General features: G+C 38.8%; 1 protein-coding gene and 1 pseudogene across 1 annotated transcript; one reads left to right on the top strand and one right to left on the bottom strand.

The window, feature by feature from the left end:
- Nucleotides 1–1,213: 1,213 nt before the first annotated feature.
- LOC129489865 (elongation factor 1-delta-like) lies at nt 1,214–3,520 on the bottom strand (annotated as a pseudogene).
- A 6,937-nt stretch (nt 3,521–10,457) lies between these two features.
- On the top strand, nt 10,458–11,807 carry LOC129489862 (selenide, water dikinase 1-like). Its single transcript, XM_055293049.2, has one exon. It carries the CDS (start codon nt 10,842–10,844, stop codon nt 11,805–11,807), a length of 966 nt encoding a protein of 321 aa, XP_055149024.1. The 5' UTR covers nt 10,458–10,841.
- The last annotated feature ends 6,709 nt before the right edge of the window (nt 11,808–18,516 follow it).

The following is an 18,516-nucleotide window of genomic DNA, read 5'->3' on the forward strand; positions in this document are numbered from 1 at the left end:
GCAAGGCAGCCATGGCAGATGAGAAGACAGTCCACATCAGCTTCATTGTGTTGGGTTATTTTTCTGCTGGCCCTTGGCACATTCCTAATGAGCCATGATTAGCCTCAGATCTACAGCACCTCTGCAGCAGTGTCATGGTGACCAGCGATGTCATATACAGCATATGCCACTGTTACCCAAGGCAGATGGTGGTAGGGCTTGGTGAGGGCAAGGGGACTGGAGACTGTGCCTGTATTCCATCAATCCTGATCCTTCAATCATATTTTCATTCTCATTTTAACTCCGTGTTTTCTTCTTTCTGCTCTTCTGAGCACATGTCCATGCATCCACACACCTGTCCATCCACCCATCTATATCCATTCATGCCTCTATCACATAGCATTAGGATTGACCAGAGGACCCCAGGATCTACAGTCATTAACCAGACACCACGGAAAAGACACAATGAAACACAGCATATTATCCATGTGCTTAAACCAAAAGTCAATGAGTACTTTACTCTCTCCAGGCACTCCTGCTTCCAGGATGCTGTTTGGCCCTCATCCTGAGCTTTTTGGTGGCTTTTGTAGTGCCATTTCATAGCAGAGAAGGCTGAGGCTCAGAAAGTGTGATTCTATAGCTGAGTGGAAGCGTTTGTATTGGAGCTCAGATATGCAGATGTAAGCATCACCCTCCACTTTGAATTCTCTACCACTGGGCCCTGGAGCTGCTTAGCATTTTGGGGTGGGTCAGGTCTCACCTTGGTTGAATGTAGTAAGCAGTGCTCTATCTTTTGTTGTCTTAATGTATTCCTAGCCCTATGACTGCTTTAGGGATGAGAAGAGCACTACTTTGCAAGTCATGTGTTCTAGTCCCAGTTCTGTCCCAAACTTTCTTTGTGACATTTGTCTGAGCCTCAGCTTTTTAAATTGCAAAATGGGACACAAGCACCTATTTTGCAGAGCCTCACAGGATATAAAGATCAAAGAAAAGATATGTAGAAAAATATTTTTTAAACTCTAGAGTGTTGTATGAGAGTGAAAGATTGCCGGTTACCTAAAATCCTGAGGAAAGAACATGCCAGTTTCCAAATGAATTTTTGTACTTTTTCATTTTCTTCTTTAACTTTAGATACAAAAAATATTTTTGGATTGGGGGCAGGGGGGAGGGATAGCATTAGGAGATATACCTAATGTAAATGACGAGTTAATGGGTGCAGCACACCAACATGGCATACGTATACAGATGTAACAAACCTGCACGTTGTGCACATGTACCCTAGAACTTAAAGTATAATAATAAAAAAATATTTTTATTAGATATACTTTTAGGAGAATCCTATTGAAAACCAAACCAGTGGGTTTTTTGGAAAATATTTTAATTTACCCATTCATATTAAAAATATTGCAGTGTAAGTGTGCATTTCTAACTTTAATGATAATTTCTCTCAGCTCCTTTAACATTTATTTCTCTGATTTTTGGCTCTGTACAAGGTTTGAAAACTTTGCTTTCATTTTTGTAAATTATCTTTATTCCTTTCACAGATTTGTAGTGTTTTCTCCTTGGTGTTATGCAGCCTGTTTTAAATAATTTATTTTTTTATTTTAGGAATGAATTTTGTTCTTTTTCTCTTTTTGGCACACTGCATGTTTAAATTCAAGCACTTATATCTGGTTTTCACTTGATTTTAGCCAAAAGGCTGAGAAGTAATTATGTCTCATTCTCCCTGTCATACATGTATATTTTAGATTTTATTAATATAACTTTTCTCCTTTTGTCTTTACAGTAATTAATTACTGCTTAGTGTTCTAGTTCACTAATCTTCTCATCATTTCAGACTAATTTAATGTTTCACACATATGTTGTACATTAAGTACACTGATTATATTTTCAATTGTTTGCTTCACATTTGGCTGTTTTTTCTTTTCTTCTTTTTTATATGCTGGTCTCAGTTTTTAATCATGGCAGGGCCTCAAGCACACGCGTGCATGCACACACACACACACACTCACACTCAGTCTTCAGATCTTGTTGAAAGCTGCAATGTCAACTCTCTGCAAGTGCTCTTCAAACTTGGTGATCTCCTCCTCCAGCAAGCCTGTCCCCACCTTGTCACCCTCCACCACACACTGAACCTGCAGCTTCTGGATACCATAGCCCACAGGCACCAGCTTAGAGGCCCCCCAGACCAGCCTGTCCAGCTGGATGGAGCACATACAGGCCTCCAGTTGGGCCATGTTAGTCTCATCATCCCAAGGCTTAACATCCAGCAGGATGGACGACTTGGCCACCATCATGGACCTCTTGGCCTTTTTCTCTGTGCACTGCCGCAGCCGCTCCTCCTGCAGCAGTACTGCCTCCTTGTCCTCCTCCTCATTGTCACTGCCAGACAGGTCAATTCCGAGACCAGCTTGGTCAGGGAGACCCTAACCCAGTGGCACTAGAGGAATTAGAGACACACACAGAAATATAGTGTGTGGAGTGGTAAATCAGGGGACTCACAGCCTTCAGAGCTGAGAGCCTCGAACAGAGTTTTGCCCACATATATATTGACAGCAAGCCAGTGATAAGCATTGTTTCTATAGATCATAGATTAACTAAAACAGGAAACAAAGTGATGGCTGAAACAAAGGGATGGGCTCTGGCTAGTTATCTGCAGCAGGAACATGTCCTTAAGGCACAGATCTCTCATGCTATTGTTTGTGGTCCAGGAACACCTTTAAGTGGATTTTCCACCCTGGGTGGGCCAGGTGTTTCTTGTCCTCATTCCAGTAAACCCACAACCATCAGCATGGGTGTCATGCCCATCACTAACATGTCACAGTAGTGCAGAGATTTTGTTTATGGCCAGTTTTGGGGCCAATTTATGGCCAGATTTGGGGGCCTATCCCCTGCAGGTCAATGTCATCATCCTCGTCATCCTCTGCTGGTTTGGCTGGCTTCTTGGCTGGGGGCTCCACTTGGCGCATGGGAGACTCGTGCTGGGTCTGCAGGGCTGTGGTGGCCAGGCAAGCTCTTCTCCAGCACTTGGGGCCTGCGGCTTGGAGATGGCATGCTGCACCTCCTGCACAACCCTGCGCAGGCTCTGGTTCTCCAATTCCAGACTGGTGATCTCAAAGATGAGCTCACTATTGTCTCCGCTGGGGCTGCTGGAGGCCCCGGGGCCTGAGCTTCTGGCCAGGGATTTCTGGAAATTCTTTCTGGCTCTCGCAATGTCATGGAGGATCATGCTGGCGCTGTTCTCCTGGAGGGAGGTGCTGGCCACAGGCTTGTTCATCTGCTCGAAGAATCTCCTGTCTGCATTGTCACATTTTAACTTGTTGAACCAGATCTTCTCATGTACTAGGAAGTTTGTAGTCATTTTTCTGATGCCAGCCAAGGATGCAGTGACCAGGAAGGAGGAATCAGCAGATGCGGGATGCCTGAGGTAAGGCTGGCTGTTTTTCAAATATGGTTTGTTGCTGGGTGTGGTGGCTCACACCTGTAATCCCAGCACTTTGGGAGGCTGAGATGGGTGAATCACCTGAGGTCGGGAATTGGAGACCAGCCTGACCAACATGGAGAAACCTTGTCTCTACTAAAAATACAAAATTAGCTTGGCGTGGTGGTGGGTGCCTGTAATCCCAGCTACTTGGGAGGCTGAGTCAGGAGAATCACTTGAACCCAGGAGGCAGAGGTTGTGGAGAGCCAAGGTCGTGCCATTGCACTCCAGCCTGTGTGACAAGAGCGAAACTCCGTCTCAAAAAACAAAAAAGCAAAACAAAACAAAAAACCCCCACACGCACAAAAAACAAACAAATATGACTTGTCACCCTTATAGCTTCTTGTACTTTTCACATTATCAGTACATTTTCTGTTTTCCCCATTGTCTTGGATTAAACATTTTAAACTTAAGTCCCATAAATGTGGATAATATAAGTTGTAATTTGTTTCTCACTTGTGAAAGATATTACGTTTGCAATGTCTGCAGTTAGTTTATGTTTTTTTTTTTTTTTTGTAGACAAGGATTTTTATTATTTTTTAGGGTGATTTTTTAAAATAATACTTTAAGTTCTAGGGTACATGTGCACAATGTGCCGGTTTGTTACATATGTATACATGTGCCATGTTGGTTTGCTGCACCCATTAACTTATCATTTACATTAGGTATTTCTCCTAATGTTATCCTTCCTCCCTTATGTTGTTATTTTTTCATTTGTCTAATGGCAAGTTGGACAACCCACAGAAATTTTTTATTTGTGTGTTCACCCATATCTAAGAAGAGCACTTCTTAGTTTAATTACATTCTGGATTCTTCCTTTGGTTTTCTTTTGTACCTGGAAAGTTCTCATATGTTTCTTTATATTCTACTCAGGATTTTAAAGGTTCTTGTAACTTTCTCAGAATTTTAGCATGTAAAATATTTTTATATTTAAAGATTTCCAAATATACAATATCTTTCCAAAATGCACAAATATCAACAGCATATACCTGAGGAAAATATTTTACAATTTTCTTTTGGGGCAGACAATAGCATCTCATGAGAAATCTCAAGTTACATCAGTTAGAACATATTCTTTCCTCAATATACCAAAATTTTTTTTTTTTTTGAGATGGAGTCTTGCTCTGTCACCCAGGCTAGAGTGCAGTGGCATGATCTCAGCTCACTGCAAGCTCTAGCTCCTGGGTTCACACCATTCTCCTGCCTCAGCTTCCCAAGTAACTGGGACTACAGGCGCTCGCCACCACGCCCAGCTAATTTTTTTTTTTTTTTTTTTTTTTTGTATTTTTAGTAGGGATGGGGTTTCACCATGTTAGCCAGGATGGTCTTGATCTCCTGACCTTGTGATCCGCCCGCCTCGCCTCCCAAAGTGCTGGGATTACAGGCAGAGCCACCACGCCTGGCCAATATACCTTAATTTTTAATATAAAAAATTGATTTTATATTTTTACAAATATCTGAAGTAAATGTACTTAACTGTAGAGAATAATACCTACATATGGCCAGAATACTCTTTTTCTGTATCAGTAAGACAATGTTGGCAAAATTACTGATCTAAATTCAAGTTTTCAGCTTTGATCACCATGCTTCTCCATGAGCACATTTCTTTTGTTTCTTCTTCTTCTCCTTTTTTTTTTTTTTTGAGACACAGTGTCGCTCTTGTTGCCCAGGCTGGAGTGCAATGATGCGATCTCAGCTCACCACAACCCCTGCCTCTCAAGTTCAAGCGATTCTCCTGCCTCAGCCTCCCAAGTAGCTGAGATTACAGGCATGCGCCACCACGCCCTGCTAATTTTGTATTTTTAGTAGAGATGGGATTTCTCTATGTTGGTCAGGCTGGTCTGGAACTCCTTACCTCAGGTGATCCACCCACCTTGGCCTCCCAAAGTGCTTGGATTACAGGCATGACCCACTGCACCCGGCCAGCACTGTTCTGAATCAATAAAAATGATCTCAGCTTAAATCTTCCATTTGATTAAGAACTTAATTTAAAAATTTTATTTTTGAGGCACCTTCTAAACTTCTGGGCTCAAATAATTTTTCTGCATTGGCCTCCCACAGTGCAGGAATTACAGGCATGAGTTGCTGCATCCAGTACTTTTAAATTTTTTAATGAGATTTTTATTTGGCTACATATTACTTGAATTCACTTTAGTCAATAATTTTCATTGTTACTTACAATGCTCAGAAAATACTACCTCCTGGGTTTGTGCTTTCATAAATTCAATGACATATATTAGGCCTGAAACCTTTCCATTTAAAATAATTGTCTGGTGTTGGAAAATAATGGGTATTTTTAGTTTACTGGCCAAAAGTGCTGCCCATTTATTTATATGCCTAATTAGTCAAACTTTCTAATAAAGTTATTTAACTTTATGTTCATTATTATTATTATTGCATACCAAAAGATTTAATTTCCTTAATTACACTATTGCATACCAAAAGATTTAATTTCTTTAATTACATTAATGGCCCTAATGTAACTTAGTATAAGTTACATTATACCCCAGAGGCTGGGGAGGAAGTGGTTGAAGAAAGAAAAAATGTTGATGGAAGTGTACCACGTTTCACTTAGGAGAAATAAGATTTAGTGATTAATTGTACAGAATATTGACTATAATAAATAATAATGCAGTGTATATTTTGAAATTGGTATAAAAAGATTTTAAATGTTTTTGCCACAAAAGTATAATAAGTATGTGAGGTGCTGAATTTGTTACTTAGCTTGACTTAAACATTTTACAGCATAAACATAAAAATATGACAGTGTACCCAACAAATACATACTTAGGATGTTATAATTATATAATTGTATTACATTGAGACAGAGTCTTGCTCTGTCACCAGGCTGAAGTGCAGTGGCATGATTTCGGCTCACTGCAACCTCCGCCTCCCGAGTTCAAGCAATTCCCCTGCCTCAGCTTCCTGAGTAGCTGGGATCACAGGTGCATGCCACCATGCCTGGCTAATTTTTGTATTTTTAGTAGAGATGGGGTTTCACCATGTTGGTCAGGCTGGTCTCAAACTCCTGACCTCGTGATCCACCCACCTTGGCCTCCCAAAGTGCTGGGATTACAGGCTTGAGCCACCGTGCACAGCCAATAATCACTATTTTTATAAAGAAAATACAGAGTTTTTTAAAGAGAGAAGAGATTAATTATAGAAGGCAGAGACAAGTATAATTTATTGTGATTGGAACTAAATGCTATCAGAAGATTTACTATGTATGTGAAATTCTTTGACAAACTTCATGAACTTCAACTGGTCACAGGAAATCTCATTGTGCTCCTCTTTCTTTTTAAAGACAGAATCAACTTTACTATATTGCAATAATTTTTCTTAGGGTAAAACTTGGGATTCACAGTTATCTCAGGATTAATGGTGAATGTATTTGAAAAATTCTCTGATAGTCCTGACTAATCTTAGTAGGTCTAGTTTGGTTCTTATTGAATTGGATCACCTCATAGTCCCTTAATAAGCCAACTTTAAGAGAAATATACTTTCTGTTTTTTTGAGAATTGTTTGAGTCATTGACTGATGTAAGTAACAGACATAGACCATGAACAGGTTACAAAAGATAAATAACGTCCTTAATGTACCTAAAAAAACTTTTTTAAACTGCATCTCTTAGGACTCATCCCATGTAGATGAGTCCAAAAAACACAATAATAACTAATAAAATACATTTTTCTGCAATGGAAGATATCTGAGGATCACTAAAAACAACAAAGTTGGCCAGGCATGGTGGCTCATGCCTGTAATCCCAGCACTTTGGGATGCTGAGGCGGGTGGTTCACAAGGTCAGGAGTTCAAGACCAGCCTGGCCAACATAGTGAAACACCATCTCTACTAAAAATACAAAAATTAGCGAGGTGTGGTGGCATGTGCCTGTAATCCCGGCTACTTGGGAGGCTGAGGCAGAAGAATCACTTGAACCCAGGAGGTGGAGGTGGCAGTGAACTGAGATCACACCACTGCACTAGAAATAAAAAAGAAAATATAAACAATGAAAGAGAAAGAAGAAAGTGGATTACTCACAATAGCCAAGATATGGAATCAACCTAAATGTTCATCAACAGTTGAATGAATAAAGAAAATGTGGTATATTTACACAATGGAATGCTATTCAGCCCTTAAAAAGAAGAAAGCCTTGTTATTTGCAAAAAGCTTATTGAACCTGAAGGACATTATGCTAAGTAAAATAAGCTAGCATTGAAAAAATTTTTTAAAAAGATCTCATTTCTATGCAGAGTGCAAAAGAAAATTCAAACTCATAGAAGCAGAGAGTAGAATAATGATTGCCTGCAACAGGGGGTGAAAAAGATGTTGGCCAGACATAATGGGTCTTCCCTACATCTATTACCTTAACAAATGTTATTCTCCTTGTAGTTTTGATTCACTAGGGAATTGAATCATATCCTGAAGAATCAAAACTGAAGGAATAATATATTTGTTAAAGCAATGCAGGTTGTATACTGACATTTCAGAGGCTTAGCAAAATAATATATTTTCTTCTCACATTATCCCTTATGGTTTTTTTCCTTGATAAAAAGACTTCCTCACGATTTTTTAGTAATCATATCTTCTTTCATCTTCTATCTGCATCCTTCTCGTTCTTCTTTGAATAAATTAACAAAGAGATGTAGAAAAGACACATTTGCTTTTTATCCACACATCACTTCCACTCACTATTAGTCAATGTAAGTGTAGCTGAGAATAGCAGTCTTCTGGCAGGACACTTCTCAGCAATAAATAAAACTCTGAAAGAAAAGTGTAGATTTTTCATGAAAAGCTAATGTATTTTAAGCAAAACAAGCATATTCATCAATAATAAAATGCTTGTGGCAACATATAGATTCATTTTATTGATTTCCATGTAGCTCACGTAATATTTGACCAAAAGCTAGGCAATATACGCAGAAAAAGGAATATTTTTTGAAATAAGAATATTGTGAAGTTGTTCTGTCAAAAGAAGTAAAAATATTATGATCTCATACTAATAGTCTCATCTATAGTTCTACAATATCAAATGCTTTTTATTAAAATTTGTATTTTATATAGGTATCCAATTTATATCACCCTCCTTCACTAACACCCTCCTTCACTATTTCCCACTTTATATCAGTGGGAAACAGGCCACCTGGTCCCAGGAAAGCATGTGGTGCTATTGCGACTTTAACGATGATGATGAAAAGCACTTGTTTGGGTGGTTCTGATGTACCACTGTTATTTTGCCCAAAGTATTGTTATTTTTTAAAATTCTTCTCTAAATTTACTGATAAAATAAAATTCTTAACTAAGAAGACTTTATCTCATTCATGTATGTATTATGAAATTTTGTTGACATTTAAGCGTCTCTGACTTACCAGGAATATTGAAATTTTCCATTAATTCAATTGAGCACTGTAAATAAACAATTGTTTACTAATAGCCTTTGGGAGGCAGAGTAAGATTTATAGAATTTCTTTATAATATGTTCCTAGTAATCCCTCTGAACACAGCATTCTCAATTCTTAGTATTCACCCTGAGTCACTCAGGAGAAATTGGTATCTCTGTAAACAGGCAAACGAAGGTGCTGGGTGGAGGTGCATCACATTGTACAAAAATGCTGTCCACACGCACCTATAAGGGCCTTAATTTAATGGACTGTTAGTTACATGGCTACATACATACTGAATCTAATCATACTATCTTTTGTCAGCTAATGGCATTTGTTACCTATTAATTCAATATAATTATTTGCTTGGCTGAAAAATCCTTTGTTAATTTATTCTAAATTGAGAGATTAGATTTGCAATCTTCAGTCTTTTAATGTTAAAGCAAATCACAGAAGAGCAATGTATGTATATAGTATGCATTTTCCTACCTATGAAAATTATTTATATTGCCTTGAAAACCCTAGGAAGCCACCTAAAGAACACTCTCTTCAAATCCTTTAGCCAGGATTTTAGACTTAAAAAATAAAAAACTTACTGATAGACCAAAGTCTAAATCTTCTCTTTGCTTCTTGTCTGTAATCTGGCCATTTCAAAAAGCATGTCAATTATGCCAAGCCATTGAAAAGATGTGGTTTTGACTAGTTTCATCCCATTTCAAATGTTTTTTTCTAATCGTTACTTTTGTCATGTTAATCTAAGAGCAAATATCTACATAAAGGTTCATGCATTCAAGCAATATTTATATTATGACTAGGTGTGATGGCTCATGCCTATAATCCCAGCACTTTTGGAGGCTGAGGTGGGCAGATCACTTGAGGTCAGGAGTTCAAGACTAGCCTGGCAAACTTGGTGAAACCTCATCTCTACTAAAAATACAAAAGTTAGCCGGGTGTGGTAGTGTGTGCCTGTAGTTTCAGCTGCTTCGCAGTCTGAGGCAGGACAATCAGTCGAACCTGGGAGATGGAGGTTGCAGTGAGCTGAGATCACACCACTGCACTTCAGCCGGAGCAATGAAGTGAGAGTCTGTCTCCAAAAAAAAAGAAAAGAAGTATATATGTATGTGTGTGTGTGTTTAAAGTTCAATACTGTATTACAGTATAGTAGAACCCTCTAAAAATATTAACAGTTTTCTGGCTTATTTATTCTTTGTGTACCATTTTATACATTCACAAAAACATTAAACATGAAAATGTACCCAATTATTCAATTTCTGTTAATTTTTATTAAAAGTGAGTGTTAAAAATAATTATTTTTTTTTCTTGTTAAAGAGGTTTTTGTTTTGTTTTGCTTTTTTGAGACAGAGCCTTGCTCTGTCACCCAGGCTGGAGTGCAGTGGCTGGATCTCGGCTCACTGCAACCTCCACCTCCTGGGTTCAAACGATTAAAGATGGTTTTTATTGTTATACTCAGGAGTGTTATCTCTGGAGACACATTTGCCTGTGTTTTAATATTGGCTCTGTTTCTTTCTCTGCAAACTGAGAATAATAACACCTATGTTATTCAGTTACTGTGAGAATTAAATTTATTAACACATAAAAGTATTATAGTTAATGCTCAGTACAAATTAATGATTAATAAGATGTGTATATGCTGAATTACACTAGTATGTGCTTTAAGACGGGAATGCCCTTTTATAACACGAGTTTTTCAATCAATATATTTAATTTTTTAAAATAAATATTGTATAGATACACAATGGAATACTATTCAGCCTCAAAATGTGGTAAGTTTCATCATTTGAATCGATATAGATAAATTTAGAAGACAGCATACTAGATGGAATAATCCTGACACAGAAAGACAAATGCTATATGATCTCATATATCTATAGAAAAAAGTTTAACTCGGGGCGCAAAGCGAGCCGGTGGATCCATAAAGAACCCAGCCAACCCGCAGAGAGAAGGGAGGGGCTGAGCTGTGAGGAGAGCGGGGCCCAACAACCATGTTTACATGGGAGTCCTTTCACCCAGAAAGTTACGAATTGGACAAAAGCTTCCGGCTAACCAGATTCACTGAACTGAAGGGCACAGGCTACAAAGTGCCCCAAGACGTCCTGCAACAATTGCTGGAATCTTTACAGGAGAACCACTTCCAAGAAGATGAGCAGTTTCTGGGAGCCTTCATGCCAAGGCTTGGCATTGGAATGGATACTTATGTCATTCCTTTGAGACACAGTGGGCTTTCCTTGGTTCAAATCACAGATTACATTTACCCAATCGTAGACGACTCTTACATGACAGGCAGGATAGCATGTGCCAATGTCCTCAGTGACCTCTACGCAATGGGGGTCACAGAATGTGACAATATGCTGATGCTCCTTGGAGTCAGTAATAAAATGACCAACAGGGAAATGGATAAAGTGATGCCTCTGATTATCCAAGGTTTTAAAGATGCAGCTGAGGAGGCAGGAACGTCTGTAACGGGCGGCCAAACAGTACTAAACCCCTGGATTGTCCTGGGAAGAGTCACTACCACTGTCTGCCAACCCAGTGAATTTATCATGCCAGACAATGCAGTGCGAGGGGATGTGCTGGTGTTGACAAAACCCCTGGGGACACAGATGGCAGTGGCTGTGAACCAGTGGCTGAATATTCCTAAGACATGGAATAATATTAAACTAGTGGTCACCCAAGAAGATGTAGAGCTGGCCTACAAGGAGGCAATGATGAACATGGCGAGGCTCAACAGGACAGGCGGCCTTCTGATCTGTTTACCACTTGATCAAGCAGCTCGGTTCTGTGCAGAGATAAAGTCCCCCAAATATGGTGAAGACCACCAAGCATGGATTATTGGGATTGTAGAGAAAGGCAACCACACAGCCAGAATCATAGACAAACCCCTGATCATCGAGATTGCACCACAAGTGGCCACTCAAAATGTGAATCCCACAGCCGGGGCCACCTCTTAATCTAAACAGAAATAGCTGTTTGGTTTTGTTTTTAAATAGATCTGTTTCATTTATCATCACTTCAATTAAAGACTATAAGCAACAAAAATCTCATTGTATCTACACATCGGGTGACCTTAGATCTGTTTGTAAGTGGATACAATTAATAAAACCCATGCCTTTTTTTCCTGTCACATTAACTGAAAATGCGCCTAATCTTGAGGCAGCTTCTGAGTTGAGAATATTGTTATCCAATACCGCTGATTCATTTTGAATCTTTAGACACTTACCTTTTGCCGCATAGGCTCTTTTTAAAGGTGCTTCCACATAGCACAGACATTACCAGTAGTCATGTCAAAGAGCAGCTGGTGTCTTCATTTTATGTATATTTATCATATAAGTCTGATTTTTTAACCGTCTTGAATGGTTTTCTGGAGGGATAGCATTGGTCAGTGGCACATGACGGCATCCCAGTCATAAGAGGGTTGCACGATTCCTTTGAGTGATTTGAAAAGCCTAGTCTTCTCTCAAGAGCATCTCGGACCCAGAACATTCTCCAGTAGTGCATTCAGTTCAACATGGCAAGTGCTTCACTGCTTGGAAAACACTTTGAAGACAAAAAGAAAATCTTATTTCTTTTTTTGGAGGCTTTCTGACAGTTACAGTAATACCATTAACTGTTTTTTTATCGATAGCAAAAAAAGGATACTTTTTGCAATGTAATTAGATGTTTTATAGTGCTACAAGGAATTGCCTTCCAAATGGAGGTTAGTGTATAATACTCATTTACAATTCAATATATAATTACGCAAATAATTTTAAAATATAATCAATAATAAAGACTGTTCTGTGGATGGTAGTGTTTAATACATTTTATATTCTGTATAGTGATTTCAGGCCTTCTGTTTTCTTAAAATCAGCAGATATTTAGCGTAATTCTTAGCATTATTTTGTCCTTTGCGCTAGTACATTTTTGTGCACGCTTTTTGTGATCTGTGTTAAAAACCTGCATTGCCAACATTGCAGCCCAAACTTAAACTCGTTATTCAAATAAATATTTAATTTTTTAAATTGCTCTTGTATAAAAAAAAAGAATAAAGTTAAACTCAAAAAAGTACAAAGTGGAATAATCTTTACCAGAAGCTGAGTGTGGTGGGAAGGAAACAGAGAGGGGTTGATCAAAAAATACAAAGTTTCAAATAGACAGGATAAATAGGTTTTGAGTTCTATTGCACAGCAGGGTGACTATAGTAAACAATAACGTGTTGTATACTTCAGAATAACTAAGAGTAAATTTCAAGTGTCTCACCACAAAAAAAGATAGGTAAGCAAGTTGTTATTTAACTCGACGTAATCATTTCATGCTACATACATATATTCAAATATCTCATTGTACCCCATAATGTACAGAACTCTGGTGAATGAAAAATATTCTTAATATATATATTTTTAAAAGGATAGTATGTAAAACATTCAACTAATATTATACCCCCAGACTGACTAGAAGAAACATGGGTTATAAACAACTGATGTGGCCACCTTGTTTTTAGGTTTAACATTAATCATGATCTAAAAGAATCAATAATTAAGAGTGAATAAATTTCCTGTACACCGGCTATGTGCTGGGGACTTATTGGCCACATTTATTTATATTAATTGCTTTAATTTTACCAAAACCCTAAGATTTAGGCAGTAAAGAGCTGAAGAGTCAAGCACAGAGAGATCAAGAAACTGTATTCATGTCATATAGTCCATAAATGGCAAAACTGGAATGCAACGAGGAACCACCTGATATGGAGTTTCAATCTTAACCATTATGCCCAACACCCTCTCATCCAATGCTACTTTTTATTTTTGACCTAACATTTTTGGCTTTGAATTTTCTAAATTAGTAGAAATAAAGAGAAATTTAAAAACCCCTTTTTTGGGGGAAAAAAATAGCGAACAGGAGGCAAGGGCTAGATTGCAGCTCCCACTCAGTGCAGTATGTGGAGACTCACATCATTAACTTTTGCTCCAGAAGTACTGCAGGAATAAACTAGGAGAGCTGAGAGAATCCAAAGACCCTCTGAAGGAAGCAAACTGCTCCTGCAGGACCTGGCAGACAGCCAAAATATTGATAGTGTTCAAGATGTGAAAGTGGGAAAAAGGGATAGTCTGCCCTTGAACACATACCCTCACTGGGGAACCTGAAGGTCTAGAACATGGAATAAGAAATCTGACTTTACCTGGAACTGAGTCAATTTACAGAGCTGAGCTAAATACAGAGGTAGAAGAAGTGGGAAAAGCCTGGTGGGCTCTCTGAGTCTTCTGGGAAGCCATTTTAGACCTGCCTCAAAGGGGCCCTTGGGGAGGGCTGCCAGGGGAACTTGGAAAGGACCACAGGGCGAAGGAAACCTCCAGCTGAACTTTCTAACAATTCTAATCAAACGTGAAGTCTCCTGGCCAGAAATTCGGAAAGGGTGTGAATTGGGTGAGCAGACTCCACAGGCAGCAAGGCACAAAAGCCCTGCTTGCTTTTGCAGCTGGGAGGCTGGGAGCCAGGGGCAAGTTCTTAGCTCTGCTCCCTCACTGCCTGGCAGAACACTCGGTGCTCTTGGGGGTGGGGAGCATGGTGGGAATGAGTCTTGCTTTTGGGGTTGCATGAGAGATGGGTGAGGCATGTAACTGCTGGCTTTCCCCCTTTCCCCCACACCCCTGACAACCTGCATGACACAGCAGAGGCAGCCATAATCCCCTGGGAACATAACTCTATTGACTGGGGAACCACACCCCCATTTCCCACTGCAGCTGCAGCAAGCCCCGCCCAAGCAGGAGGCTAAACTCAGACACGCCTACCCATGTCCCCACATGATCTTCCCTCCCCACCCACCCTGGTAGCTGAAAACAAATATCATATATTCTTGGGAGTCCTAGGACCCCACTCACCACCTGATTCTCCCTATACTACCACAGCTGATGCTCCCTTTAAAGCGCCACCTCCTGGCAAGTAGCCAACGAGTACAAAAATAGTGCATTAAACAACCAAAACTAAGGACCCTAACAGAATCCAATTCATCACCTGCTACCTCCACCAAAGCAGGTGCTAATATCCACAGCTGAGAGACCTGCAGACAATTCACATCACAGGACTCGGTGCAGACAACCCCCAGTACCAGCCTGGAGCCTGATGGACCTGCCTAGTGACTAGATCCAGGAGACAGATAACAATCATTACAGCTTGGCTCTCAAGAAGCCACATTGATAGGAAAAAGAGGACAGTACTACATTAAGAGAATACCCCATGGGACAAAATAATCTGAACAGTAACCTTGACACTTAGACATTCCCTCGGACATAGCCTACCCAAATGAGAAGGAACCAGAAAAACAATTCTGGTAATATGACAAAACAAGGTTCTTTAACATTCCCCCCCAGCCGGGTGTGGTGGCTCATGCCTGTAATCCCAGCACTTTGGGAGGCCGAGCTGGGCAGATCACGAGGTCAGGAGATTGAGACCATCCTGGCTAACACAGGGAAACCCTGTCTCTATTAAAAATACAAAAAATTAGCCTGATGTGGTGGCGGGCACCTGTAGTCCCAGCTACTCGGGAGGCTGAGGCAGGAGAATGGCGTGAACCCGGGAGGTGGAGCCTGCAGTGAGCAGAGATCACGTCACTGCACTCCAGCCTGGGTGACAGAGCGAGACTCTGTCTCAAAAAAAAAAAAAGCCCCCCCAAATCACACTCACCAGCAATGGATCTAAACCAAGTAGAAATCCCTGATTTACCTGAAAAAATAATTCAGAAGGTCAGTTATTAAACTAATCAAGGAGGCACTAGAGAAAGGTGAAGTCCAATTTAGGAAAATAAAAAAAATACAAGAAATAAGGGGAGAAATCTTCAGTGAAATTTTCTGAGATAGCATAAATGAAAAACAATTACAACTTCAGAAAATGAAGTACACACTTAGAGAAATGCAAAATGTTCTGGAAAGTCTCAGCAATAGAATCAAGCAAGCAGAAGAAAGGAGTTCAGAACTCGAAGGCAAGGTTTTTGGATTAACTCAACCCAACAACAACAAAGAAAAAAAGAATGAGAAAAAATGAACAAAGCTTCCAAGAAGTTTGGAATTATTTTAAGTGAGCAAATCTAAGAATAATTGGTGTTTCTGAGGAGAAAGAGAAGTCTAAAACTTTGGAAAGAAAAACCTATCAGATTAAGAGCAGATTTCTCAGCAGAAACCCTACAAGCTAGAAAACATTGGGACATTATCTTTAGTCTCTTTAAATTAAACAATTATTAGCCAAGAATTTTTTATCCAGTGAAACTAAGCTTCATAAATGAAGAAAAGATACTGTCTCTTTCAGACAAATGCTGAGAGCATTTGCCACTACCAAGCCAGCACTAAAAGAGCTCAAAATATGGATACACATCTTTGAAACACATCAAAACAGAACTTCTTTGAAGCATAAATCTCACAGGACCCATAAAACAAAAATACAATCTAAAAAAACAGTATACAGGCCACAAATAGCAGAATGAATAAAATAGTACCTTACATCTTGATACTAACATTGAAAGTAAATGGGCTGAATGCTCCACTTAAAAGATACAGAATTGAAGAATTGATAAGAATTCACCAACCAATTATCTGCTGCCTTCAAGAGACTCGTCTAACATAAAGATTCACATAAACTTAAGGTAATGGAGTGGAAAAAAAAATTCCATGCAAATAGACACCAAAAGCAAATAGGAGTAGCTATTTTTATATCAGACAAAGCAAACTTTAAAGCAATAGCAGTTAAAGAAGACAAAGAGGGACATTATATCATAATAAAAGGCCTTGTCCAACAGAAAAATGTCAAAATCTTAAATATATATGCACCTAACACTGGAGCTACCAAATGTATAAAACAATTACTACTACACCTAAGAAATGAGATAGACAGCAACACAATAGTGGAAAACTTTAATACTCCACTGACAGCACTAGACAATTCATCAAGACAGCAAGTCAACAAAGAAACAATGGACTTAAACTATACCCTAGAACAAATGGGCTTAACAGATACTTACAGAACATTCTAACCAAGAACTGCAGGGAAAAATATATATATATACATATATATATATATGTATATGTATTAGAAGAGATGGGTTTCACCATGTTAGCCACGCTGGTCTCAAACTCCTGACCTCAAGTGATCTGCCCACCTCAGCCTCCCAAAGTGCAGGAATTACATGTGTGAGCCACAAGGCCCAGCCTACAGATGCAAAAGTTCTTAACAAAATGCTAGCTAACCGAATCAAACAACATATTAAAAAAATCCACCATAATCAAGTAGGTTTTATACCAAAGATTCATGGATGGCTTAACATGTGGAGTCAATAAATGTGATACACCACATAAACAGAATTAAAACAAAAAATCACGATTATCTCAATAGAGGCAGATAAAGCATTTGACAAAATTCCAGGATCCCTTTATGATTAAAACCCTCAGCAAAATTGGCATACCAGAGATATATTTTAATGAAATAAAAGCCATCTACTGTCAACATAATAGTGAATGGGGAAAAGTTAAAAGCATTTTTCTCTGAGAACTGGAACAGGACAAAAATGTCCACTCTCACCATTTTCATTCAACATCGTACTGAAAGTCCTACCCAAAGCAATCAAACAAGAGAAAGAAATAAAGGGCATCCAAATTAGTAAAGAGGAGCTCAAACTGTATTTTTTTCCTGATGATATAATTGTATACCTAGAAAGCACTAAAGACTCCTCCAAAAAGCTCCTAAAACTGATAAATTCAGCAAAGCTTCAGAATAAAAAATCAATGTGCACAAATCGGTAGCTCTGCTATATACCAAAAGCAACCAAGCTGAAAATCAAATTAAGAACTCAACCCCTTTTATAACAGCTGCACAAAAATACAAAATACTTAGGAATACACCTAACCACGGAGGTGAAAGACCTCTACAAGGAAAACTACAAAACACTGCTGAAAGAAATTATACATGACACAAGCAAATGAAAACACATCCCATGCTCATGGATGGGTAGAATCAATATAGTGAAAATGACCATAATGCCAAAAGCAATCTACAAATTAAACACAATTCCCATCAAAATACTATCATTATTCTTCACAGAACTATAAAAAACAATCCTACAATTCATATGGAACCAAAAAAGAGCTTACATAGCCAAAGCAAGACTAACCAAAACCAACAAATCTGAAGGCATCACATTACCTAACTTCGAACTGTACTATAAGGCCAGTCACCAAAAAAGCATGGTACTGGTATAAAAACAGGCACATAGGCCAACGGAACAGCATGAAGAACCCAGAAATACACTCAAATACTTACAGCCAACTGATCTTTGACAAAGCAAACAAAAACACAAAGTGGGAAAAGGACAACCTATTCAACAAATGGTGCTGGGATAATTGGCAAGCCACATGTAGAAGAATAAAACTGGATCCTCATCTCTCATCTTATATAACAATCAACTCAAGATGGATCTAAGACTTAAATCTAAGATCTAAGACCTAAAACTATAAACAAAAACCCACAGAGCGGGAGGAAATTTTCAAAATTTATACTTAGACAAAGGACTAAGATCCAGAATCTACAATGAACTCAAACAAATTAGCATAGAAGAAACAATCTCATTGAAGTGTGCTAAAACCACGAAAAGACAATTCTCAAAAGAAGATATAAAAATGGCCAGCAAACATATGAAAA

This window comes from Symphalangus syndactylus, chromosome 9, assembly GCF_028878055.3.
Source record: "Symphalangus syndactylus isolate Jambi chromosome 9, NHGRI_mSymSyn1-v2.1_pri, whole genome shotgun sequence".
Lineage (NCBI taxonomy): Eukaryota > Metazoa > Chordata > Mammalia > Primates > Hylobatidae > Symphalangus > Symphalangus syndactylus.